Genomic DNA, 26195 nt, shown 5'->3' on the forward strand with positions numbered 1-26195 from the left:
CCCAGACCCCATAGTACGGAAGTGTGGGTCTGGGGGGTGTAGGGACTACTTGAAGGCCCTTAGCTCCCTTAGGTGGGTACCACGGCCTTCCCTTAAGGAGATATGCTGGTCCCCATGGAGTTTTTACAGTTGGTGGAATATTCCTGGGTCTATTTTTGGGTTTTGGAGGGGCTTTTGTCCCATAGGGCTATTCCTACGTTGCAGGGGGCTTTCAAGGGTACTTCTTTCAAGTTTCTCTAGGAGTTCTTTTATAGACATGTTTTATACTTTGATTCCCGCTAAGAAAGCAGTGAGATCATCTCCTGATTTCCCAGTTTTCTAACTTATCTTGGGTGTTTTTCCAATGATCTGTTACTGATTAAGCTTGAATTCTCAGAATGTTCTGGTTGTTTCTTTGTACCTATATTCCCTGACGTTTCTAGTATGGTATCATTATTCTGTTCATTGAGCAGGGAAAGGTCTAAGCGCACTATCTGAATCACTGCAAGGGTATTCATAATGATTAAAGCAAAAAGGGTCATGATCCCCAAAGCAAGCACAATCACAATAGGTATTGCAAGGCCTTCCATGCCACGTCCACCAGGTTGGAAAATGCTTCCTTGAAGTCTTACGCCCCCTCTCAGGACCTTGTCATGGAGAGAGGGATCCAACAGTGGATGCGGCAGTGGATGTGGCAGGAACCTGCGTTGAGCACCTCCTCGGGCTGGTCACTGGGCCTGGGCGTCAGCGTTGGCCTTGAACCCTCCCCAAAAGCCACGGAGGCAGATGCGTGTCCTCTACCCCGCGGTAAGCAGGGGGCCGAGGGACCATCTTCCTCGCAAGTGCGTGTCAGCCTCTATAGCCAAGTCTTTTCAAACTTAATATAAGAAAGTATGTCTCATTCCAAGCACTGTAATAAATGCTATAAAGTATCCATTCTACAATTTACATGTAAGTCAGAAGTCTCATAATTATTTGCTCAATATAACTGAAAATTTGTAAAGCCCTCCGTAGGAAAACTGGACCGAGTCGTCACGCCTCGTCCAGTTGTGACTTCCATCAGAACGTCTGCTTCCTACAGATTCAGAGCTTTGTTACTGATTCTGCTGTTCCCTTTTCCGCTCTTCAGGGAGCAGCTGAGCTACCAAACAGATGCTTTTTTAATGGACTAGGTGGTGGTGCTGTTTCCTTGTTTTATGAAAAGTTTCATTATGATTTATATCACTGCTCGGATTGTTCATAGGTTTTTAAAAACAATTGAGGATACAGGCATTCTATATAAACTCCCAATGTAAAGAAATGAAGTTCCTGAAAGACTGAAATGTGGTACATTATTAAGTTTTTATTTTCTGTTTTTAGTTATTTTCTTTGAAGATATTACCTCACCGACACACGTCCTCATCTCTGTTTCTACTTTGTGAAACTGCAACTCGTCACGAGCTCGGTCAAGGCGCCGGGGAATAAACAGAAACATCGGAAACATTCCGGTATCAACCTCTCTGGTCCAGTGCGGCGATCTTCACCGCGTACCTTGGGAATTTTTTTAAACAGGCAACACCTGACTATTCAATCAGGAACTCGGACTGACCTCTTTTCCCTTAGATTATCAAATTAAAAAAATGACAATAGCTCACCGGGTGCCCTTCCCCCAGTGGCCAGTGGGCCCTGAATTCAGGGGCTGCAGGAGAGGGAACCTGCGTTGAGTACCTCCTCGGGCTGGTCACCGGGCCTGGGCGTCAGCGTTGGCCTTGAACCTTCCCCAGAAGCCACGGAGGCAGATGCGTGTCCTCTACCCCGCGGTAAGCAGGGGGCCGAGGGACCATCTTCCTGGCAAGTGCTTGTCAGCCTCTATAGCCAATGTGAATGAATCAAAATTATATGTACTTTTTATTTGTTGGATGAGCCAAAAAATGCATTTTGTGGTGTGCCGCAGAATTGTAGCAATTAGTTTGTGCCGTGAGAAAGGTGGACCGTCGCTGGCCTTGTGAAGGAAACACTTCATTTCCCTCACCTGGGTGACCACCGCCTCGTGTGTGCGTTTCAGGTCACCAGGCAATGACGACGTCCGTTGAATGTTACAAGGCAGTGAGTGATACAGTCACTACCCACAACTTCCCAGTCAAACCGTAATAACAGCCAATTCTATCTTCTTTCCAGTCACTTTATTGAGCCATAATTCACAGGCAGACAGTTTACCCATTTAAAGTGTATACATTCAGGAACGGGGGCGGGGGGGGGAGGACCAATTCACTTGTGCTCAGTTGCATGCCCAGCTCCCTCCCTCCCTCCCTAAGGGACAGTGTTTCAGGCACCCACTCCACTCATCCACTCACCAGGCATTTACTGAGCACCTACTGTGTGCTGGGGGCACGATGGTGGCCAGGACAGAAGTCTCTGCCTATACTATCTAGTGTGGGTGGGCAGACTTGTCACCATCAGGTCTGCCACGGGGCTGGGGGACTGACCATTACTTATTAGTTGAGTTAATTGGAAGCAAAAGGCCATCCCTGTTCCCCGCCACGGGGCTGACACTGACCTGGTCGGGTTGGTGCTGGGACATCTGGGTGGTCAGGACTCAGCAGCACCTGGCTGTTCCCAGGGACTCTAGGGTCCCACCACCCAGCTCCGGTGAGAGCCAAGTCCAACAGGAAAAGGGGTGAAGAGGACTGAATTGTGGGCTTCCCCCCCTTTCTCATTTCGAGGCACGGAAGGCTGCGTCGTCCGAGCTGAGGCTTCAGAGAACCCCAGGTTTGCTAAACAATCAAGGGGCACCCCAGTCTGGGAGGGCCCAGGACCGGGTGCTGAGGACGGGGCTGCAGGGCGGTCCTGCCTTTTGCAGAATGCCATCTGCCTGCCAAGCAGCTGGCCCCGCACCTCCCCACACCTGGAGATGCGCAGATTCCTGCCCACTGCCTGCAGTGCGGAGCTGGAGGTGTGTGAGCAGGGGGAGAAAGGAAACCCATCGGGGACCCCTGACCCACGGATCCCACCCCCAGCAAGCACGGCACAGTCAGCACAAGGGAACCCCCCAGCCTGGCGCTTTGCCTCTGGGAGCGACCCAGGGAGGTGCCAGGTATTGGATAAGCGGAAGTGGCCACCACTTATTTACCAGACACCTGCCATGTGCCAGGGCCTGGCACCACCCTGTTCACCACTGGACAGGGTGGTCCCACAAGGCAGGGACCATGTCTCCTCATCAGGCTGGGGCTTCCCGTGGAGGAAGGGGTGGTGTGCCCCCATCAGAGAAGGGTTTCCCAGGGTGGGGTGTGCAGGGGGCTGTGCTATTTCATTTTTTTTTTCTCACCCAGGTCTAGTTCAGGGGGCTGTGTCGCCACACCAGATCCCAGGTCTTTAGGCTATGAGGGCGCCACCTGGCCCCAGGTGACTAGGCCAGGTCACAGCCCTTGGAGGGGCCAGAGAGCTGGCTGGCAAAGGGGACCTGCACCAGAGCCAACTGGGGCCTGGGGCATGGAACAGACCAGAGGCCAGGGGGTGGGGGTCACTGCTCGGGGTGGTGTCAAAGGGAGCCTGAGCCCACCAGGGTTGGGCCGCCCCCAACCCCAGGCTGAGGCTGAGGCTGAGGCTGGGCCCTTAGCCAGGGTAGGAGGCCCCCAACTCCCACCAAGTGTGGGATGACTCCTGTAGCTGAGACCTGATGTGGTTCAAACAGCGGCCAGGCCCAGCTGGACGACCTTGGGCCAGTTGCTCAACCCACAAAGCCCATCTTTCCATCTGTTACATGGCCATCTGCACACACCCACCCCAGGCTTTCGAGGAGCGAATGAGGCCACAGCCTGGCCATGCACACGGTGAGTGCTCAGTACACGTGTGAGCTGCTGCCAGCCCGCACACGGGGCTTCACAGGCACACCGCAGGGCAGGGCGACACTGGCCCCCTTCACCCTCACTGCCCACCTGAACCTCAGAGGTGCCCGGTCCCTGGCCTTCCCATCCCAACTCCCCCCTCTTCCCTCCCCAAACCCGGACACCTGCTGTGAGCCTCTACTCGGGCCCCACCCCCACGACCCCACCTGACAGCAGCCCAGGCTCCCACTCCAGGGCCTTTTGCACACGCCTTTCCCTCTGCCTTCAAGATTCAGCTCTAGGGCTCCTCCTCCGTGAAGCCTTCCCTGGTTGTCTCCACATTTCTATGGCACATTGTACCTTCTCGTCACACCCCTTCTCACCAGGGCCTGGCAAGTCCTGCCTTTCTTAAGGGCAGGGATGAGGGGAGGCTCCTGCACCCCAGGCTTCCAGCACAGAGTGTGGAGGACTGTGCTCCATGAGTATTTGTAGCCCCAAACTAAGCCACAGCACCCCTCGCCACATCGCCGGCCCCGAGCTGCGGAGGCTCCTTGCTTTCTCCTGGGCTGGGGTCAAAAGGCCAAGGGTCAGCTTCTCCCCCAGCCAATCGATAGCTCCCGCCACTGGGGACCTGAAGAAGGGTGTGGGGGCGAGAGCAGGGTAGCTCGGGGCAGAGTGGCCCCTCTGCCTCGGGCACCCACAAGGTCACCACCAACAGGGACAGGGGACCAGAATGGAGTCTGCAAGAAAAACTCAGTTTCCGCTCAGGCCTGGGCCCTGCCTTCCTCTCCTCCCTCCCCATCTGCTCTTGTCCCTTCTCTTCCCCGGCAACACTCCTCTGCCCCTGCCATGCCCTGCTCGTCCTTTGGCCATACTGCCTCCTCCAGGAAGGCCTCCCTCCAGGGAGATCTGGTTGTCCCTTTCCTCCAACTAAGAATTATCGCAGCTAAACTTGAGTTCTTATTCCGTGCCAGCCTTTGGGGTTAACCCCCTAATCACACCATCTCGTAAGCAGGTATAAAGCGGTAATGTTGTCACCCCATTTCACAGATAGAGTAACTGAGGCACAGAACGGGTCAAATACAGAACCAAGCTCTGCACCTTAACCACTCTGCCTCCTCCTGAGCTCCAAGGTGCAGGTGCCCTGCTGGAGTGTCATTCTCACTGCTGTGTCTCCACCACCAGGTGTGCAGCCTGTCGCAGAGGAGCAAGCAGGTTGAAGAAACAAGGCCACCGGGAGGCCAGCCGGCAGCTGTGGTCCCCTCCTGCTGGGCTGTCCCACAGCCTGACCCTCTCGACCCCCACCTGGGCCCTGGAAGCTGGAGCCCAGGCCCCCCTCCACCGCGGTTCCCAGAGCAGCCCAGGTCCCAGCACCTTGGGAAGGAGTCACAGAACAGGCCTGGCTGGGAAGGACCGTTTACTAGGCTGGCTGCCGGTCCACAGGACAGCCCTGGGTGCTGCCCCAGGGGGTGAGGGGCAGAATGAGGTAGGTGAGCGGAGGTTTTCTCAGGGGTGTGGTCCCAGCTGCAGCCCCGCCCTCAAGGCCCCAGGGACAGCTGCCTCAGACCCTGGGGGGAGAGGGGTGAGTCTCTAGCAGGGACAGGGCAGAGGCCGTCTTGCTCCTGGAGGTCAAGTCAGTCAGGCTTTGGAGGAGTCAGCCCTTGAGGTTTTGGAAGCCTGGGGGTAGGCGGCTGGGTCAGGAGTACCAGGCCCCTGACCAGGGCTTCCCCCACAGGCTAGTCCAGAATCCACACAGCACTGTGACTGCCCACACCTCTCTCCTGGTGTGGCATCTGGAGATCCTGGTCACCTGGGCGTGGCCTGGGTCCAGGTCAGCCTGGGAGAAGGGGCTGGCGCTCTGAGGTGGAAGTGTTCCTGTAGACTAGGAACTGCACAGAGATCTGGAGGGACCAATGTTAAGGCCAAGCAGGGACTGGGTGGACCTGCCCCTGGGGCTCCATCCAGAGCTCTCTGCCCGAGCCCCACTCTGGCAGGTGGGAAGGGCCAGCCATGACGATCCAGCCTCTCTGCTCTGCCCACACCTTCCACTCTGAAAGCCCTTGAACTCCTCGGCCCCTGGCCCAACCTCACCATCCAGGTCAGCGCTGGGGTCTTCCTCCCTCAGGCAGTGACCCCGCAATCTTGCCTTCCTCCTACCCTACGCCGTCCTGGGAGGTAAACCAAGCGGGCAGGGCCATGTGAATGTCCTAGAACTTGAACTTTTCTGGACATTCAACTTTATATTAGTCTCAGGCGACCTTAAACTCCTCTCTCCCTGCACCCAGCAGAACTAGGTGGATGTTTAAACAATGGCCATGTTTACTTTCTCCCAGTGAGACCCAATCAGAACCTGTGCACCCTCTGCTGGGCCGTGTGCAGTGCTTCCAGATGCCTCGTCTTACGTAATCACCCCATTATCTAGGTGAGGTGGCGACTGTTAACCCCGGTGCAGATGAAGATACGGAAGCACAGAGAGGTTAACAGTGTGTTCCATGTCACACAGCTATGAAAGAGTGGAGTCAGAATTTGAACCCCGGTTTTTCCGGCACTAACTCGTGTGCCTCCACGTTCCAGCTTCCATTCCTCTGGCCGATTCTTCCCTTGTTCCTCAGGGCCTTTGCAACACCTGAGCTGGGAACGTCCCTCCCATGCCTCTGCCTGACTGATTTCTCCTTTAAGGGCACAGTTTAAAGGGCACCACGGAGGCCTCTGCTAAGCCTTTTGACCAGGACAGCCCCCTGGTCACGCACACTTCCAGTCGTTCTCTGTGGTACTTGGTGCCATTGTAATACAGTAATTATTTGTAACTGTGCATCCTGTCTGCCTCCCACTGCGCTGCGGGCTTCCGGAGGCAGGACCAGCCTGTTCTTGTTCACTACTGGACCCTGTGCCCGACAGAACGCATGACAGACAGGTTTGGCTCTCAGTGGATGGATGGACAGATGGATGGGTGGATGGTGGTGGATGGATGGATGGATGGATGGATGGTGGATAGATAGGTGGGTGGATGAATGGACGGTGGATGGATGGATGATGTATGGATGGATGGATTGTGGATGAGTGGATAGATGAATGGTGGATGAATGATGGATGGATTGTGGATGAATGGTGGATGGATGACGGATGGATCGTGGATGAGTGGATAGATGAATGGTGGATGAATGATGGATGGATTGTGGATGAATGGTGGATGGATGACGGATGGATTGTGGATGAGTGGATAGATGAATGGTGGATGAATGATGGATGGATGGTGGATGGATGGATGATGTATGGATGGATGGATTGTGGATGAGTGGATGGATGATGGATGGATTGTGGATGAATGGTGGATGGATGACGGATGGATTGTGGATGAGTGGATGGATGAATGGTGGATGGATGGACAGATGGATGGTGGATGGATGGATGATGTATGGATGGATGGACTGTGGATGAGTGGATGGATGAATGGTGGATGAATGATGGATGGATGATGTATGGATGGATGGATTGTGGATGAGTGGATGGATGAATGGTGGATGGATGACGGATGGATTGTGGATGAGTGGATGGATGAATGGTGGATGGATGGACAGATGGATGGATAATAGACGGCCATTGGATGGACGGGTGTGGAGGCTGCCATGCCCACCCCACCCCGCCGCCCGTCCTGCACACCCCGAAGGATATGACGGTGTCGAGCAGCAGCACGCCCAGGCTGCCCACAAGCCAGGGCAGGTGGTGCAGCAGGTAGCTGCCCTCGCTCTGGCCCACCTCTGGGTTTTTGAGCAGCACACTCAGCCCATACAGTGTGTTCCCCAGCATCACCAACGCGAACAGCGAGTAGGAGATCCCCTGGGTTGACTTGCGCAGGAACTGAAGGTGAGGGGTGTGAGGACAGAGACCTCAAACAGGGCTCCTGTTACTCTGGATTGTGACTGTCCTCGTGTCCATCTGCCCTGCCACACCGTCACACTGCGTGTAGTCCTAAGCTGACCTTTCCCGGTGTGCGCAGTGTCCGACATGGGCCCAGCACACGAACCAACCCATTTCACTGCAGCCCCCCCTCTCCCAGGAGCCCCCGCCCAGGCTGTGCCCTGCCCACTGGCTCCGTGATGCTCTGCTCCTGAGACCCCTATCCCTGATTCCCCACCTTCTCCTCTGCACTCGGGCTTCTGCGCTCAGCTCCCCGTCACCTGACCTCACACAGGTCACACGGGTCCCTGCATGGCAGGCAGCACCGTGCCCGTTTCCCAGAGGCACAAACTGAGGCCTGGAGAACTGGGTTAAGTTGCCCAAGTCCACAGTGAGCGTGGACCCAGACCTTGTGCACCGCGCTACTCCTGCACCCGGAGGCCTGAGCTGCCAGGCCGGCTCTCCTCTCCCTCTCGGCCCCACCCCCGCTCACGGCTCACGTTGGTGCGGATCTGAGGCAGCCTGGAGAACAGGTACAGCACGCTGGAGACAGAGCCGATGACAAAGCCAATGATTTCCTGCCGGGTGAAGGGCTGGGCAGGCAGAAGGGAGTGCTCAGGGCTGGTGGGGGCTAGAGGTGCAGGGTGAGGTTCCCACCTCCCTCCCAGAGGGCAATCCCCACACCCTGTGGCCATGCAGGGGAAGACCCTTGATGCCAGTCTCCCCCCACCATTACCTACCTACACCTCACCTTATTGCCCGGCTCCACAGACAAGAGCTTCCGCCCCCTGAAGACCTCCCTCGGGGCAGCCACAGAGCCAGCGCTGCTCAGCAGCGGGGCGGTGCACACCAGTCCCAAGGTGAACAAGAGCAGAGTATTGATGGGGGTGGACACTGGACACAAGCAGGAGGGAAGCCCAAGTTAGGTATCTAATAGCAGCAGACAGGCTGGGACTGACTGGCCCTTCAGTGGCTCTGTGACCTTGGGCAGGTGACCTACCCTCTCTGAGCATTAATTGCTCATCTGTGGAATGGGTGTGGTAATAGCACCCTTCTCCTGGGACTGTAAAGTGATGAGAGCGGTGGGGCCCTAAGGGTGTTACAAAAAGAGGTGCCTCGAAGTTGGGTCTTATCCAGACCTTGGCCATGGCTCTTCTGAACCCTCAAGGGCAGAAGCTGAAGCCGTGTTTGCTGAGTAAGAACTCAAGTGCAGGGAGCCCCTGTGGTCCTGCCCAGCTGTGTGCACCACCCTTGGGCCTCCATCGTGGCCGATCTGGGCTCGGGCTTTCAGATGAGGCCCGAGGAAGCCCTCCCAAGGTTCATCACCCAGCCTTGGGGCACCTGCTCCCGGCTGCCCCCGGTGTAGCTGACACGGAGGGACCTCCATACTCACACAGAGAGGGGCGGTTCTTAAACTTGTAATAAAAGTACAGGGACAGCATCACCACGTCTGCCAAGACGTAATACACTGCCGTGTAGGTCTGCAAGAGAAGCAGGGGCACCAGCTGAGTCCCTGGCTCTGGGGCCACGCCCCGCAACTGGGGCAGCGCTGGAACGTCCCAGCCGGGGGACCCTGGGCAAGTCACTTTGCCTCTCTGAGCTTCTGCCTGCTCATCTGGAAGGCGGAGCGCAGCTCCTACCCAGCAGAACCAGAGAACAGGCAGGCAGCACGTCAGGCCTGGGCAGGCAGCGCACATGGTACCTAGCTCCACGTCAGGACGACGGGGACCAGAGGTTAAGTGTGGACTCTGCTCGGCCTGACTCAGAGGCACTGCCAGTGGATTCCTGAGTTTTAATCCCGGCTCCACCCACCCACAGGAGAATGACGACCCTGGCTGTCTCAAGGGACAACTATTGCCCTCTAGCTGCCACCCCCATCAAGCTCCATGGGGATGGTAGCACCTTGGAGGTGAAAAGACTCCAGTGATCCTCTGGTTTGATGTGGTCATTTTGCAGATGGGGAACCTGAGGCCCAGAGAAGGGCAGTGAGCAGTCCACTGTCACACTGCCTGGCAGGGCACAGGGCCCTCTCCAGCGCGTGGGGCCCTCACAGGATGGAACGACAGGTCAGGATTCTGGAGCCCCGGCTTCTCCTGCTGGTGGTCCCAAAGCCTCTGCCATTGCTAACCGAGGCAGCCCACCCTGCCCGGGGCCAGCCCACCTGCAGGGGCAGCTGGTCGGCAAGGAAAGAGCCAATGAGGTTGCAGGAGTCTCCGCCAATCCAGCCCAGGAGAAACCACAGTGACAAGGCCTGGTCCATGTTCCCCGTCCTGCAGGCCTGGATGTACTGTCTGCGGTGGAGAGGGAGACACGCATTGGAGGGTCAACAAGGGAATGGCCCCCCCCAGTGGGACAACCACAACAGGGCGGTGGGCCGGGGGGCAGCAGCCGCACAGGTCACCGGGAGCTCTGCAGGCAGAGTCCTCGTGAGCCTTTCTTTGCCCTTTGGGGGTTCACACCAGGGAGAATTCCTCCAGCCCGGGAAGTCGATGGGGTGTGCATCTTCCCAGAGAGATCCAAAGCATTACTCACGTTCTCCTCTGCAGCACCCTGGGGGTACCCAGTGGGGAGCTGGGGTATTTACAGGGTCCTGAGGTTCAGGGTCAGGCCCTGAGAACCACTCCCCCGACTCTTTCTTCTACAAAGTGGGCAGGGAGTTTGACAAGAGCAGGGGGCTGCTGGCAGCGAGCCCAAGGCCGGGGCACCACCACTGCCCTCTCTTCAGGAGCAGGCGATGGTGAGATGCCAGGCCGAACCACAGCCCAGCATCTGCAGAAAGCAACTCAAAGGGCAGGGCTGTTGTTCGGCAGCGCCCGGTATAGAAGCTGGCGGCGTTCACACCTTGGGTGTTTTCCCAAAGGTCCTTGGTCTCAGCGTGGGCCCAGTGCTGGTGGTGGCTGTGGGGTCTCAGGCACAGCTCTGAGCCCTTCATGTATATTAACTCACTCAGTCCTCAAAGCCCCCACTGTGCGCTCAAGTCTGTGTTGAGGCCTCCACTCAGGCGGGGACAAGCTGGTCAGCTCATGCAGCCGGGGGAGTGTGGGAGCCAGGACACACTCCCAGACCCCAGGCTCCAGTCCCGCTCCGTGCAGATTGCCCTCCCTTCCTCTGAGCTTTCGGCTTGCAGGTGGCCCGCCGGCCTCCCTCTTCACCTGTCACTGCTCTGGAAACATCAGCTCCTCCTCAGGACCCTCTTGCCGGAAGCTTACGGCACCTTCTTCGTCCTCCGGAATACCCTGGGCCCTCCAGGACCCAGGCTTCCTGGGGGCAGGGACCGGACTGCACCTTGCACAGGCCTGGCACTGAGAAGGCCCTTAATGAAGGTTTAGCCTGTGTCCCACAAAGCTCCTTCAGGGTACTGTGACTTGCCATTTCCCCATAAACTGCAGGTGAAATGATTCTGTCACACTCAGGAAAAGCCGAGTGTTCAGCAGGAGCAGGTGGGTAGCTGCCCTTCCTGCAGTCACTTGGGGCTGTCTCCCGGGCCTGTGATGCCGCCCCGATTGCTCAGCCAGACCCAGGCAGGGCCGGCGCGGTGCCACAGCAGGAAAGGGAAGCCTCAGCCAGCTCCTCAGATGGCTCCGGAGAAGCTCTCCCCCAGGACAGGGAGTCTCGGTCCCTCGGCCACCGTCAGTCACCCAGATCTGTCTGGTCTGCCTCCTAAGGGACCCCGCAATGGCTTCTGACATCACCACCTGTTGCATGGCCTATCTCTCTCCAGTCTGCCTTCCCTAATGACTCCCAGGTCGCCTCTCTAAAGGGTGCTGGAACGGAAGGCCTGCAAAGGTCGGGCGGGGTCTGTTTCACTTCCTTGTGTCACGCCCAGTACGGCACCGAAACAAGGCAGTTCAGTACAAACGTCGAGGAACGGCGTGAAGAGACAAAACGGAGTCACTGTGGTCAAGCTGACGAATTACTGACACTGACGAATTACTGACACCACGTAGGTGGAGGCGGCAGCCTGGGAACGTACACTTTTCAGCTCCCCAGCCCTGCGGCAATGCCTGACTCGACGTCCACCCTGCAGCAGCCCTCGGGTCAGCTCCTGAAGGCCTGGAAAAAGTGTCCATGCAGCCAGACCGCTGGCCACCTGTGGGATTACGATCGCGGACCAACCCAGAAGCTAAGAACTCGGGACTGATTCTCCTCGAGAAGGTGCTTTGCACTCGAAGAACCCTCAGCGCTTCCTTTTCCTCCGCAGCCCTCTGGGGGCTGCCAGCCATGTTTCCAGTCTGTCTGTGAACCCGAGGCTGCAGAGGGGCTGGTTCTCACCAACAACTGCAGCTCCTCAAGAGATCGGTTGTGGAGTTACCGAGTGAGCCAGCAACTCCAGTCCTTAGGTGCCTCCCGAGAGCAGGAAAACGTATGTCCCAACAGAAACTTGGTGAATGCACACAGTGGCCTTGACCCATAACAGCCCCAAAGTAGAAAGGACCCGTATGTCCACCGGCGGGTGACAAACACCAGCACACACCATGGGATAGTAGTTGGACATGAAAAGGACAGAAGTACTGATCCAGGCTCAAACACGAAGGGACTGTTAAGACATCACGTCAAATGAAGGAAGCTGGCCACGTGAGGCCCCTGCTGCACGGCTCCGCCTTCGTGAGCTGGCAGAGCAGATTCACAGCGGGAGAGGGGGCGGGGCCGGAGGTGCAGGGGAAGGAGGAGTGAGTCGCTCCTCTCCGAGTTTCTTTTAACAGTGAGGAAAACGTTCCAAAACTAATTGTGGTGATGGTTACACAACCCTGTGAGTTACCCAATTAAATGCGCTAATCGTAGGGGATATGAATTATGTTTCAATAAAGCTGTTTTTTAAAGAAGGTCAAGCCCCCAATGAACGCCTCATCTTTGACCCTCAGGATGAAGAGCAGGTGCCCCAGCAGTGAAGAATTCTCTACTTCAAGGCCCTGATGACCCTCACGTACTCTGTCCAGTTACGGGGCCGGGCACGTTCACGTGAATAGGGTGAACAGGCGTTACACACACTCCCTCCTGCCACCCTTGGAGTAACCCTGTAAGCTAGGGGCCAATGTTCCTGTTTTACAGATGAAGAAACCGAGGTGCAGAGTGGCAAAGTGACTTCCCTGGGTCACAGCTGAGGGCAGATAGAGTTCACCGCTGTCCACATCCGCAGCCCAGGCCCCGACCATGGGCTTTCATGCAGCGTGTCTCTGGTCCCTGACGACAGCAGCGGCCACACTGTCTCCTGATCACTGCTTGGCCACCACCAGACTGCCACGGCGCAGAGGCCCTGTGTGACGCATCCCAGCCGTCCCACCCTCGGTTGCCTCTCTCACTGTGCAACCTGGAGCGATGTACTTAACCGCTTCAGATTTGTGTCCTTGTAAAATAGGGATAGTAACTGTATCTGTTTCGCTGGATTGTTATGAAGATTAAATGAGCTAAAAACAGGTTAAGTGCTTAGACCTAAGCTGAGTACGTAGCAGGGCACTCAAAAAACAGGAGCAAGTGTTATTATTATTATCTGGGGGTCAGCCAGGCCCAGCACAAGGCCGGGCCTAGGGTGAGCTCAGGGCAGGGCCCTCCTGGGCAAGTGGGAAGACCGTGAGTAGGGGTGGGGGAGGGAGCACACTTGGCCTTGAATCTGGTGAGACCCATGGCCAGACGGCAGCCCCTTGTCCTATGGTCCCTGGGGCCCCTGCCCCAGCCCTGCAAACCTTTCCTGGTCCTGCCACCCTGGCAATACTTACGGGAAGGTGGACGCTGCAAAGCAGAGAATGGAGATCAAGCCCAGGCCCACGCTGGCCTCGTCCCAGCCGTCCTGGGCACATTCACCAAACACGTCCCATATCCACTGGTGCGAGCCATTGGGGCAGCTGGAGAAATTGCCAGAGCCCAGTTTCTTCCAGACCATGGCTGCAGAGGGCGGGAGGGAGGGCTCTGTGGAGCAAAAAGAGAGGGGCTTCAGCCTCGGGAGGTCTGGGTCCCAGTCACGGTGCCCCCAACCGAAGCCCAACCCCGGCCTCATCAGCTGGCAGTGAGCGCGCCCCCGGACCAAAGGGCACAGTCAGCCTCGAGTGAAGCGATCAGAGCAAATGCGCGCTGACTACAGGTGCAGGGAGCTCGGTTGTGTGGTCAGGGACACGAGCCTCCACACCCCACCTTAGCTCTCACCGATGCCGTGACTCTGTGCCTCGGTTCCTCCTCTGGGAACCGGGCAATGACGTTGCCTCCCTCACACAGCTGTGCGGGCCCAATGAGTTCAGAGACACCGTGCGGAGAGCTGGGCCCGCAGACACGCCACGTTTTTGTCATAACCGCATGTTCGGGTCGTTTCCCATCTTTTGTTGTTGTAAATTACACTGTGAGGGTCTGTTGAGAGCAGGCCCATGCAGTGGCTTGTCACCTGACATTGGGCTGTGGATGAAAAAGGGGCTCTGCCCAGGCTGGTGTGGCTCAGTGGGCTGAGCATATGCCTGTGAACCAAAAAGTGGCCAGTTCAATTCCCAGTAGGGGCACATCTCTGGGTTGCAGGCCAGGTCCCCAGTCGGGGTGGAGGGGGTGCAAGAGGCAACCAACAGACATTTCTCTCACACATCAATGTTTCTCTCCTCTCTTTCTTCATCCCTTCCCCTTTCTCTGAAAATAAATAAAATCTTTTTAAAAAGAAAAGAAAAAGGGGTCCTATGGAAAGTAACCTTCCAGGGTCTGATCATAAATTCCTAACTGGGCAGGTCATGGTGGGTAGTCACGCCCCAGGCATATAACTGCTTTAGGGAAGTTTTTTAGCCAGTGCTATCCACCTGGGTACAAACACCACTGAAACGCTGGAAGTAATACCCCTCCAGATGTAACCACCCTTAAGAAAGCACATAAGGCCCTGGCTGGTGTGGTTCAGTGGATGGAGGGCCGGCCGGTGAACCAAAAAGTTGCCGGTTCGATTCCCAGTCAGTGCACATCTTTGGGTTGCGGGCAAGGTTCCTAGTTGGGGGTGTGTGAAAAGCAACCAACTGATGTTTCCCTCACATGTCAATGTTTCTCTCCCTCTCCTTCTCCCTCCCTTCCCCTATCTCTTAAATAAATAAAATCTTAAAATAAAAAGCAAGCAAGCATGCAAGTCTGTAATCTGATCCCCACTTGGCTCTCTCCCACACTCTCATAATCTTCCTTATGTTCCCTCCTGAATCTTGAATGCATAAAAGCAGCTGCAAAACTGCTATTCCCTGCAGCATTTGGGATCTTGCTCTCTGGCGTACGTTATCAGTTTGACTCAAAAAAAAAAAAAACCTCTGATAACCTGGACATTTTTTCCAGCAATAGGTTAGATGAGGCAGGTGGCAGCCAGGACCAGGGGAATCCTGAGGCTGCACAGGTGGCTGGGATTCAAGCCATATTCTTCCCAAAGTTCACCTGTGCGGGGTGCCCGCTGGCAAGGCGTCCGGAGCCAGTGCCCCATTCTCACCACTGCCAAAGCCAGAAGACGGCTGGCTGGCTGGCTACGGGGCGGGCAGGGAAGGCCCCTCCCGGGACCCTGGCACCCCGCACAGTGACTAGGACAGTCTCTGCCTGTGTGACAACCCTAGCAACGGAAGTGAAAGGGGAGCCAGGTGACGCCATCTCTGCCAGGCGAGGATCCTCACAGCCCGGTTACTGAGCTCTCTGCAGGCTCCATGCTAAGTGCCTCATGTGCGCTTATGCATTTTGTCCTCGTATCAACTCTATAAAGTAGAGGAGCCAGGGAAGCGACTTGCCAGGGCCATCCAGCCAGGAAGTGGCAGAGCCCTGAGTCAGAGCCAGGACCAGGATGCAAACCCCTGCTCAGAGCCACCAGCCCCGCCTCAGTCCTGTCCCTGGGCACAGCAAGACCCTCCTGTGGTCTGGCACGGCTGTGTACCTTCTTGCGCAGCCAGCCGGCACGCTTCCCCTTTTCTCGCTGCTCAGAGGGGTCCCCCCACCCCCATCCCACGCCTACACGAGGCTCCTCCTGCTACCTTCAGTTCCTAGTCCTGTTGGGAGGCCCAGGATCTTCCTAAAGCAATGCCCAGAGCTGCAGACTGAACACTGATGTCTTCCCCAAATTCTTCTTTTGAAACCTCCTCCCCCGTGTGATGGTGTTAAGAGTGAGGCCTTCGGGAAGTGCTCGGCCAGGAGGGTGCAGCCCTCATGAGTGGGGTTAGGGCCCTTAGGAGACCCGGGGGAGCTTTCACTTTTGCTTTTTCTCCCTCTCCATCTCTTTTTCTTTCTTTGCCCTACGAGGCCGCAGTGAGAAGACAGCCATCTATGACTAGGCAGTGGACCTCACCAGACACTGAATCTGCCGGCGCCAAATATCTGTGTTTATAAGCCGCTCAGTCTGCGGTGTTGTTAGAGCAACCCTGATGCACAGTCACCCTGACGGGAACACTAGCACTGAGGTCACAGTGCCTGAGGCTGTCAGGAAGGGAAAGGAAGCCAGTCGGCTTCTTTTCCCAGGCAGCTCTGGGCTCTCAGTCCTGAGGCGACTCCAGCAGGCAGAGGGCCCCGAGCTGGGAGGGAGGTGCCACGCACAGGTCACTGTCTGCCTGGTTCACTGCAGCATCTCCAGGGCCCAGCAAGCACGGCCGAAAGCCTCTTCCTGCCTCCTGGTGACCCAACTTGGTGGCCTTTAGCACAGCTGACACTGCAACCGTCTAAACACCAGCTGTCCTGTCAGCGGCACCTGAAAGGCCACCCCACGCTAACACACAGTTCGGGTCACCGCATCGTCACAACGCCAAGTTACACTTGTTCCCCGGCCATCCCCGAACTGGACTGCCTCACCCACCTTCCTCTTATAGATCCCAAATGTACATGGTCATCCTTGTCACTTCCCTGGGAAGTAGGGAATACTGTCCCCACTTTACAGATAAGGTTGAGCGGCTCAGGACCAGTGAGTGACCTGTCTGAGCCTGTTTATAAAATGAGATGAGCCTCACTCCTGGGGTGGCTGTGCTGATGAAATGCACACAGAGTTCTAGCCCAGTGCCTGGCAACGCACGGCACCGACGATTTTGTGGAAACAAGCCCAATGTCTCAGCAACCCTGAGGCCACTCCCTCACTCCCCCTTTCCACCAGGTTGGGAAGAAATGAGGAGGGCACGTGCCCGGTGAGGAAGGGTGGTGGTCCTCCACCCAAGGCTGTTGTGCAGCTCCGGGTGCTCTGAGACACGCCTGAGCCCTTGAACAGAAAGGGTCTTCCTCCGAGCGCCGCTGTGCCTATGGCCTGTCACCTCCAGATTCTGACTCAGGTGGGGAGCCAGCCTGGGCCCCAAGCCTGGCTTCCGGAAATGGGCCCATCTGGTCAAACAGCACGGAGTGAATGGATGTCCAGAGTTGTAACAGAAGTTTGTGTTTGTAGGTTTGACAGGGACTACAGCTGGGGTGCCTTAGAATCAAGGAGGGCACGCGTTCAAAATTCAGGATCAGCATGTCTGGTCTGGGGATCCCAGGCTCCCCCAGCTGATTCTGATGCATGTGCTTTGAGAAAGGCTGCGGTGGAGAAGCTGGAAAAGGCATCTCCTGCCACACCCACGCTCCCCTCCCAGGTGATAAACTGAGTCAAGGACATGCTTTCCTCTGAAGCTGGCCAAGTGACCTTCATCCATCAGGTCAAGTCCACATTCCTTGAGGCAAAGCCCCAAGGTACTTCAATAACTGACCGCCCCCCTCATCTCCTGTCCCTTGCCCAGGTCTTCAATAGTCATTCTCACACCTCTGGGCTCTTTCTGCACTTGCCGTCTCTTCCCCCAGCCCAGGAGTGTCCTTCTCTCGGAAGGAGGGTGGGGCTGGTAGAAATACTAAGACCAAGTTCTAAATTGCCCTCTCGAAGAGGATTCACAAAGCCTGGCCAGGCAACACCTGTCACCTCTTCCCCTTCCCCCCTCATGCACAAACCTGAAGAATGCTTATCCTCAGCGATCACTGCTCTTTAAGCCCACTCCTCCCCCTCAACCTAATTGTAAACTGAGCGCTTAGACACACCAGCTGCCCAGTAAAAATGTTGAGAGGAATGGGGGAAGGGAGAAAGACAAAAAAAGAGCCAGTTAGGAGCTCCAGCTCGGATGGCTTAAGGCTGAGGAGGAAGCACTCCAGAGCTGACCTGCCTGATGCCTGCAAGTACAGAACTCTTGGGCAAGCGATGGAGCCTCAGAGGTCCAATCTGTACAGCAGGGGGAAATGCAAGTCTCCTCCTTGGCTGACCTCAGAGATAAAAGAGATAATCTAGGCCAAACCATTGGCAGGGTGCCTGGCACAGGTTAAACACCCAGTAGGAATAGCCACGGATGACCATTATTTTGATTCTGCTGTAGCACTCCCCCAAGCCACCCCCCACCCCCCACCAAGGGTCCCTGGCACACGGCAGCCTTCAGTAGGTGTTGAATGGACAAGACTGGCGCCAACCCTCGCACTCTCAAACCCAGCCTAGGTATGAGTTGGGGAGAATGCAATCTGGGCTCCTTGCAGACCTGGGAACTACGTGGAGGGGAGGCGTGTCCCGGCTTGTGGGCACCACCCCCTCCAGGACTCCAGGTTCTGGGCAGACTCGTGACTCAGCCCAGCGCTGGCCGCCTGTTTGGCGGGGATAATGACAGGGCAGCCCGCTGGGTCAGCGCTCAGTCGCCCCGAGGACCCTTCCCCTGGCGAAAACAAAGTCGTCAGAATCCGGGACCCAGACCCCAAACCCTGGCCAGGCCAGTCGGAGAGGCCACCCTGGTCGCCCCTGAAGAGGGGGACAGGAGACCCCCGAAGGCTGCCCAATCCCAATCAGATCCTCACCTGGGATCTCGCGCTCCAAAGGAGAGAACAAGTCCCAGGAGGGTCCAGGGGCTGGGGAGGGCGCTGTGAAGACGTGGCAGGGAAGCCCCCAAGCTCCGACCCGCAGCCTCGTATTTGCTCCAAGCCTCAAACCTACTCACCACGTCCAGATCCGCCGCCCGGCGGGGTTTCTGGGTTGTCTCCACTGGCTGGGTCAGCTGACCCGAGCCCCCGCCCCGCCCCTGAAACTGGTGGCTCCGCCTCTCGCGTCGCTTCTCGTCATAGGGTTGCTGGGGAGACAAAGGCCAGTAAAGCGTAAGTGAAGGGACGCCAAGCTCGCTGTGCACGCACCCCACCCCGCAGCGGTGGGCGGGGTCCCAGGCGCCCCAGCGCGCAGGCGCGGACCTCATGCTTCGCGGTGCATCTCTAGCAGTAGCCGGCGCCGCGGTTCGCTGTGTGCGTAACCTCGGGCCGCCGCAGGCTCGCTCAGCCAGCGCCGCCGCCATGTCCCGGCCGCCGCCGTCCGCCTCGGGCTCCTCGGCCCGGCCTGCCACCGTGCTGGGCACCATGGAGATGGGGCGCCGGATGGACTCGCCAGCCAGTGCCGCGGCTGTGCGCGCCTTTCTGGAGCGCGGCCACACCGAGCTGGACACGGCCTTCATGTACAGCGACGGCCAGTCCGAGAGCATCCTGGGTGGCCTGGGGCTCGGGCTGGGTGGCGGCGACTGCAGAGGTAACGCCTAGCCCCCGCGCCTTGGGCCCCTGACTTTCCCCGGTACCGTGCAGGACTCTGACCCGACCCCAGCCGTGACAGGACTCTGACCCGCACGGACCCCAGCCGTGCGGTGGGGACCAGCTGCTTCGTCTCCTCCACTAGCCGACTTGCAACTCTGTGAATTGAATCCCCAGCTCCTTAGGCCAGGTGCACATCTTGCCCCGACAGACGGACAGTGCTGTCCTGGTCACCTTCACCTCTTTCCTAGGGGTTGCAACTCGGGAACTCCCAAGTCTTACCCCGAGCTTGGTCTAGCCCTCAGCTTTCTACTCTTGTTGCTTTCTTGGTGTTCTCTGTGGCACTCATCTCCAGAGCTGTGCCGACCCCGCCTCCAGTCCTGCAGGGTGCCCACAACCAGGCCCCAGGTTCTCTGCCTGTGCCATCTCCCATTGCCCTCACCGCCCATGCGCCCCCTCAGCACCCTTTACTCATCCTGTTCTTTCTTCGTGACTGCCCACTGAACAGACTTTGTACTCAGGGGAAGCTGTAGCTCTGCAGTAGGCCGGGCTGGGCTGGGGAGCAGAGATGGAGGTGTGAGAGCAGGGGTAAGGTAGCTCCAAGCCAGGCTTTGTGGTGGGGTCATAAGAGGGAAAGTAACCCTAACCCACCCCCAGGGAGCTCAGAGTAGTGGGGAAGATTGGAGCCAATGAGTACTGGGGAACCCAGAAGGTGCAGCATTCTGGGGGAAGGAGGGGAGGGGGCAGGACGACCAGAACAGGGAGACACACTAGGGAAGGCTCAGAGTAGGCTGGAGCTGGGCCTTAAAGGATCTGTAGTGGTGTGCTGGGCAGAGAATGACAGAAGGGGACTTTAGAGCTGGGGGCACAGCTGTGCAAAGACTGGGCTTGGAAATGCTAAGTTCCTTGATGTGTGGAAGGGTGGCCAGTAGGCAGGTGTGGCTTGAACAGTAGATGTGTGAGTGTGGAGGGACTGTCCCTTGTTAGCCTGATGCCATTAGAAGTAGAAGTACCTAGGAGAGTGTCTGGCACAGAGTGGGGACCAGTGAACTTTAGCTACTGTTGTTATTGCCATACTTTGCCTTCTCTTCTGAGCCACCCCCACCCCACTCCACCCGACCCCCAGGCTCTTCTTTCCCAGCCCTTGTGGGGCTTCCCCTTTGGGTCATAGCTCGGTGGACCTGGAGGAACAGAATGGGAATGAACCGAGAAAAGCCGGCGTTCGGGCTCCCTGTCATCTATCAGACCCAATAAGCAGAGACAGGGATTGAATCTTTATGGGCGCTCTATTCAGATGTCTGGTGATCAGAGAAGAGGCGGATTTGTACTCTAACAGACTGCCTTAAATTCCATGTTCAACCAATCCTTTATATAAGGAGAAGAAAAGTGTAGGTAAGGGGTTTGGAATTCAAGGAAAAAGTTAATCAGATAAAAGCTGCAGCATTCTTTCATCTGAGTCCTGGACGGTGGTCTTTCATTCCTGTCCTGGGCGGTGGGTGTCTCCCCCCTGGAGCACAGTGGCTCAGATGCTGCCTTGACTGCTCGCAGTCCTCCTGGGGCCCAAGAGTGGAACCGTTTATGGTCTCCTGGAGTCAGGGTAGGTCATGCCTTCAGTCCCTGGAACAACAAACAGTTTTTACATGCATTGATTACTAAGCATAATAACTATGACCTGAAACTAAAAATGGTGTTGATAGTGAAGGTTTTGTTTCTGAACTGTTTTTTCTACTCCAGCCCTGCCTTGTTTCCTTCTTAGAGGCCTAGCACTCACTGGGCCAAAGTCCAAAGGTTAGGCTCCAGGCAGAGTTCACACTAAGCATGCTGGGGAACATCTGGTCGAAAAGCCGTGGGACTTGTTCCCTCATGTGAAGTGGTCTGATGACTTCCCTCTAAACTGCTGACTTGCCTTTGCCAAGTACAGAAAGTGCAGACTCCGTTCACCCACCAATCCAGACAGCCAGCGTCCTGTAGAGCGTTTCCCCGCTGCCGGCACGTCAGAACACTGTCTTGTTCTCATGCGGATCGTGGCTCTACAGTGGGTGTGTGGTGAGCACGCTTCTGTGAGTCTGGAAGGGCAAGGGACGCTGTAATTGCCTTGTACTCATGTAGTAGCCTGCCCGTCTCCCACACCGACCTCTGCCACCGGCACTCACGCTCAGGCAGATGCGTCTCTCCCCTGGATTCTCACACCAGACTCTTTCCCGACTCTTGACCCGTCTTTGTATTCCCAGGCCTGCCCCCTTGAGTCTTTCCCTTGAAACTGCAGCCGGGGTGCAGAACACACTTGAAACATTTGAATGGTGGCATCTGAGGAAACCCTTCGGGATCAGGACTGTGCCCTTTCTCTTCTCTCTTGTCCCGTTGCGCCACGCCTGGAGTTTATGCTCTTATAACTCAGAATTGCCCAGCACGGCCCTTCACATACTGTATTGCCTTCCCTTTGATTTTGCCTGCGTCCCCGCCCTCTGGAATGTGCTTCCCATACCTCCTTGTGGACCACGACTCATTCTTTTTTTTTTTTTAAGATTTTATTTATTTTTAGAGAAGGGAAGGCAGGGAGGGAGAAAGAGAGAGAAACATTAATGTGTGGTTGCCTCCTCAGCGCCCCCTCTTGGGGGCCTGGCCCACAGCCTGGGCATGTGCCCTGACTGGGAATCGAACTGGCAACCCTTTGGTTCCCTGTGACTCATTCTTGGAGTCTCAGCTGGGGGTTACCCTGCAGGAAGCCTTCCCTGACAGTCCCTCCTCTTTGGGCTTCTTTAGCACTGGCGCTTGTCTGTGCTGCCTTTACCATGTTGTAACATCACCTTCTAGACTCCAAGCTCTTTGAGGGCAGAGATTGAGCATGTTCGGTTTGTCTTTGTGTACTCACCTCTAGCGCCAGGCCCGGCACAGCCAGCAGTTTGATGACCACTAATAGTTACAGGGACAGTGAACACTAGGACTTAGTTGTCATGTCATGTACTTCACCCTCATCATCTCCCAATGAGGACAGTGCCATTATCACCACCCCCATTTTACAGATTATAGAACTGAGGCTCGGAGACCTTAAATACTTTAGCCAGGGTCACATGGCTAATAAGTGGTTATAATACATCTGTTCACCACTGCATTCTCCCTCCACAGTGAAAATTGCCACCAAGGCCAATCCCTGGGATGGGAAGTCACTGAAGCCTGACAGTCTCCGGTCCCAGCTAGAGACATCACTGAAACGCCTGCGGTGCCCCCAGGTGGACCTCTTCTACCTGCACGCGCCTGACCATGGCACCCCCGTGGAAGAAACGCTGCGTGCCTGCCACCAGCTGCACCAGGAGGTGAGCGTGTTGCCCCGGGCTCCGGGAGGAGGACTGCTGTTCCTTTTGTTGACCTGTCATTACCCAGGAGAGTGGAGGCTTCAGGCCTATCCGAGAGCAGAGCTGAGGACAGTCCCCACTCTCAGGGTCTTCACTGTGGTCTCCCCTTCCCGGTCTCCTGGACTGTGTTGGTTCTGACCACCGCCTCTCCCCCGCAGGGCAAGTTCGTGGAGCTCGGCCTCTCCAACTATGCTGCCTGGGAGGTGGCTGAGATCTGTACCCTCTGCAAGAGCAACGGCTGGATCCTTCCCACTGTGTACCAGGTGCGGGCGGGGTCCCTCTGACCGCCCTGTGCCCCCTCCTCAGCAGCCACTCTCCTGCTCAGAGCCTGCAGGGTGCCCTCAGGGTGCTCTTCAGCCTGGCCACTAGGTGCCTGCTCGCTTGGCCTTGGCTCCCCTCCCTGCCTGCGTGAACACCTTGGTCCCATCCCTTCTGCTTCCCCTTCTCCCTGGTAGAGGTGCTCAGGTTTCACTCAGGTGGCTCTGGAAAGCCCTTCCTGGCAGCCCAGCGGGGCCCCTAATCTCCAGACCTAGTCTTCAACCATCAGTGTTTGGGAGCACCCGCTCTAGTCAGGGAATCCGCCTTTATTGTGGTCACCTGTCTCTTCTCTGTTTTTAACTCAGCTCTGACATCTCTTGGGGACAGAGACCTTGCTGGATTCACTCGTGTTTGGAAACCCAGTGTCCAGCCTGGCGCCTACGGATATTTGTGCGATCTCTCTAGTCCAATTTCCCTTCCTGGGGTCCAGCCCTGTCTCCCCATCCCGTCACCTCTAGTGAGCTGGGAGGTTATCGCTGAAGTCCTGGGCAGGTTTTGACTGAAAGGCTTAAAAGATGGCAGCTGGGGTTCCTTCGCTTGGCACGTGCACCCTCTCAGCTGGCCCTCTGCCTGCAGGGCATGTACAACGCCACCACCCGGCAGGTGGAGACGGAGCTCCTCCCCTGCCTCAGGCACTTTGGACTGAGGTTCTACGCCTACAACCCTTTGGCTGGTATGGCTGCTGTAGGGACAGCTCCCTGCCCCCCCCCCCCCCGTGGGGTGGGTGGGCGCTCCCGGCCCTGGGAAGCAGGGAGGGGTTTGACAAGAGGCTGGGCAGTGTCCTCCATCCTCCTGGTCCGGAACAGCCTCTGGGAACAGTGTGTGTAGGGGATCTGAGGGCAGCCTTCCCGCAGGGGGCCTGCTGACCGGCAAGTACAAGTATGAAGACAAGGACAGGAAACAGCCTGTGGGCCGCTTCTTTGGAAATAGCTGGGCTGAGACCTACCGGAATCGGTGAGCTGGAGATGTCTGCAGTAGGTGGCTGAAGGGGGCGGGGGCTGTTACCTGAAAGGAGAGGTTCTAGGCTGCTCTCCTGGAGGCTCCAGGCCTTCCCTTGCAGGCTGGACCCATGTCTCTGGATTCCTGCAGGAATTGCCAAACCCTCTGTGGGTTCTCTTGTTTTCTTGGGACCTCTGGGAAGAAACAAGGATCCCTGAATCGTATGCCAGGTCTTCCAAGTCACACCTGTTCCCCGAGACATGCTTATCACCTGCTGGGAGGGAAGAGGCCTGGATTGAGGTCCAGGAGGCCTGGAGCCTGCCCCTGTGCTAGCTACCTGTGTTCCATTGGTAAAGAGGGCAGGCTTCTAGGAACAAAGACGTCGCGGAGGTGTCTGGTGAGGGAGCCGCATCCCGAGTGGTTCTGCTGCCTAACAAAGCAAGAGACCCACTGCTGGAGCAGGCACTGGCCCCTCCGTGCTGTTTGGCTGGGCTTGGGGTGGGCGCAGCTGCCTTGCTTGGCTCTGTGCCTGTGGCCCCCAGCGTGACTCACCCCATGCTGCTGACTTCTGTGCCCCCTCCCCCATCCCCCACCTGCCCAGCTTCTGGAAGGAGCACCACTTCAAGGCCATTGCCCTGGTGGAGAAGGCCCTGCAGGCTGCTTATGGCACCAGTGCCCCCAGCACGGCCTCGGCCGCCCTAAGGTGGATGTACCACCACTCGCAGCTCCAGGTAACCCGGCTGCCCCGTCCGGGAGGCTCTGCTTCTGTTTTCCCTTTTTTTTGGTGGGGTAGCAGGGGGCGTGGAGGAAGGGACAGGGCTACATAGTTATTTGGTGACTTCTGAGATTACTCCTTCCTCTGAAATTTCTCCGTGGCCCAGCTCTTTTGCGTGGTTATCTTTTTTTTTTTTAGGTTTTATTTATTTTTAGAGAGGGGAAAGGAAGGACAGAGAGACGAGAAACATCAATGTACGAGAGAAACATTGATCAGTAGCCTTTTGCAGGCCCCCAACTGGGGACCCGGCCCACTACCCACCCTGTGCCAACTGGGAATCTAAATTTTGGTCCGCAGGCCGTTGCTCACTCTACTCAGCCACACCAGCCAGGGCATATCCTGTTGCTCTGAAGTCCCTTAAGTGGCCTGCCACAAACACCGTTGGCTGTGTGCGGTGGGATCCGCAATATTATACGAGGAGACCCACTCGGAGGCCACTTCACTTGACCAGAGTCCCACTGCTACATGTGACGGGGCACGGACACTCGAGACCTGCACCTTTAACCGTTAACATTGTCCATCCTTGGCGGCTGGCTGTCCACAGTGGGGTTGCCCTCCCCCTGCTGTCCCTGTTATTGAGCACCTATTAAGGGCCAGGCCTGGAGCAGACACTTCACAAACTTTTAATTGTATGGCTCACAATCACCTTGCAAAGTATAGGAAGTCTGAAGCCCAGAGAGGTCATGTAACCCACCCAGGTTTACCCGGCTGCTGGGTGGCTCTGAACTTGGGTCTGTCTGCTGCTGAGATGGGAGGCAGGGCTTCAGAGCTGTCTGAAGGCCAGGTGAAGTTCTTTCTGTCATACCGCAGGGTGGGAACAGACCCCTGAGCCCTGGTCGTAGCAGGGGCAGGGCTGGAGACTGCACGGGCGCATTGACATGTGGCCACTGTCTCCCCTTCCAGGGTGCCCACGGGGACGCGGTCATCCTGGGCATGTCCAGCCTGGAGCAGCTGGAACAGAACCTGTCGGCGACGGAGGAGGGGCCCCTGGAGCCCGCTGTCGTGCAGGCCTTCGATCAGGGCTGGGACCTGGTCGCCCACGAGTGCCCCAACTACTTCCGTTAGGCCTGGACCCAACTTGAAGTGGCAGGGGGTGCCCCCGTCTGTCACCTTCACTTCTCACCCTGGCCTTAAGCTGCTCTATTAGCCTGTTCTTTCCTCATCGTCTCGGTTCACAGACGGTTTCCTATATTCTTGTACTACTCCACGTGTGTGAAGGCTAGACTTTGTTGGAATAAAGCAGGCCCTTGACCTGGTGTTGCCCAGGCCCGAAGCCAACCTGGTGGGCTTGTTTCTTCTGCTGCCAGCAGCTTGTCCTGTCCTCCCCCCCACCCAAGGTGCTGAGAAGGGCGCTGGAGCACGGCTTCCCCTTCGAAGGGTGGGGGCAGTGGGGGGCTCTCCTCAGGCGCCTGCCCTGAGCCCAGCCTGACCTCTCCAGAGTGGGGAGAGGGACGGGGCGGGGGTGGCCCTTCCACACACACAACCCGAAGCTGCTTTTCTCAGTTGGGAATGCCTTCGCTGAAATATTTACAAATAGAACAATTCGGGCAAAATCCTGTCATTAGTCACCCTGGGAAGAGCAAGAACTCCCAGAATCCTGTGGCACATTGCTAACTCTCAGCTTCAGCAGGGCTTTCCTCTCCACTTGGCTAAAACCTCTGG

At 56.9% G+C, this 26195-nt stretch overlaps 2 protein-coding genes across 3 annotated transcripts; one reads left to right on the forward strand and one right to left on the reverse strand.

Moving 5' to 3' along the window:
- Positions 1–2101: 2101 nt before the first annotated feature.
- SLC66A1 (solute carrier family 66 member 1) lies at positions 2102–18655 on the reverse strand. Of its 2 annotated transcripts, none has more exons than XM_053660563.1 (8): positions 18578–18655; positions 13394–13583; positions 9841–9970; positions 9073–9160; positions 8431–8573; positions 8180–8272; positions 7453–7640; positions 2102–5681 (listed from the first exon to the last, which is right to left on the reverse strand). In XM_053660563.1, the coding sequence occupies exons 2-8, from the start codon at positions 13555–13557 to the stop codon at positions 5615–5617; spliced, it is 873 nt and encodes a 290-aa protein (XP_053516538.1). In that variant the 5' UTR covers positions 13558–13583; positions 18578–18655; the 3' UTR covers positions 2102–5614. The 2 variants fall into 2 exon arrangements, with proteins under 2 accessions (XP_053516538.1, XP_053516537.1); XM_053660562.1 differs by lacking the exon at positions 18578–18655 and adding an exon at positions 18438–18567.
- Positions 18656–18809: 154 nt separating this feature from the next.
- On the forward strand, positions 18810–25811 carry AKR7A2 (aldo-keto reductase family 7 member A2). Its single transcript, XM_037140072.2, has 7 exons — positions 18810–19149; positions 22275–22462; positions 22660–22764; positions 23396–23492; positions 23674–23773; positions 24360–24489; positions 25437–25811. Exons 1-7 carry the CDS (start codon positions 18825–18827, stop codon positions 25596–25598), a joined length of 1107 nt encoding a protein of 368 aa, XP_036995967.2. The 5' UTR covers positions 18810–18824; the 3' UTR covers positions 25599–25811.
- Positions 25812–26195: the final 384 nt, after the last annotated feature.

This window comes from Artibeus jamaicensis, unplaced genomic scaffold, assembly GCF_021234435.1.
Source record: "Artibeus jamaicensis isolate MK-2021 breed Jamaican fruit bat unplaced genomic scaffold, CSHL_Jam_final scaffold_847, whole genome shotgun sequence".
Lineage (NCBI taxonomy): Eukaryota > Metazoa > Chordata > Mammalia > Chiroptera > Phyllostomidae > Artibeus > Artibeus jamaicensis.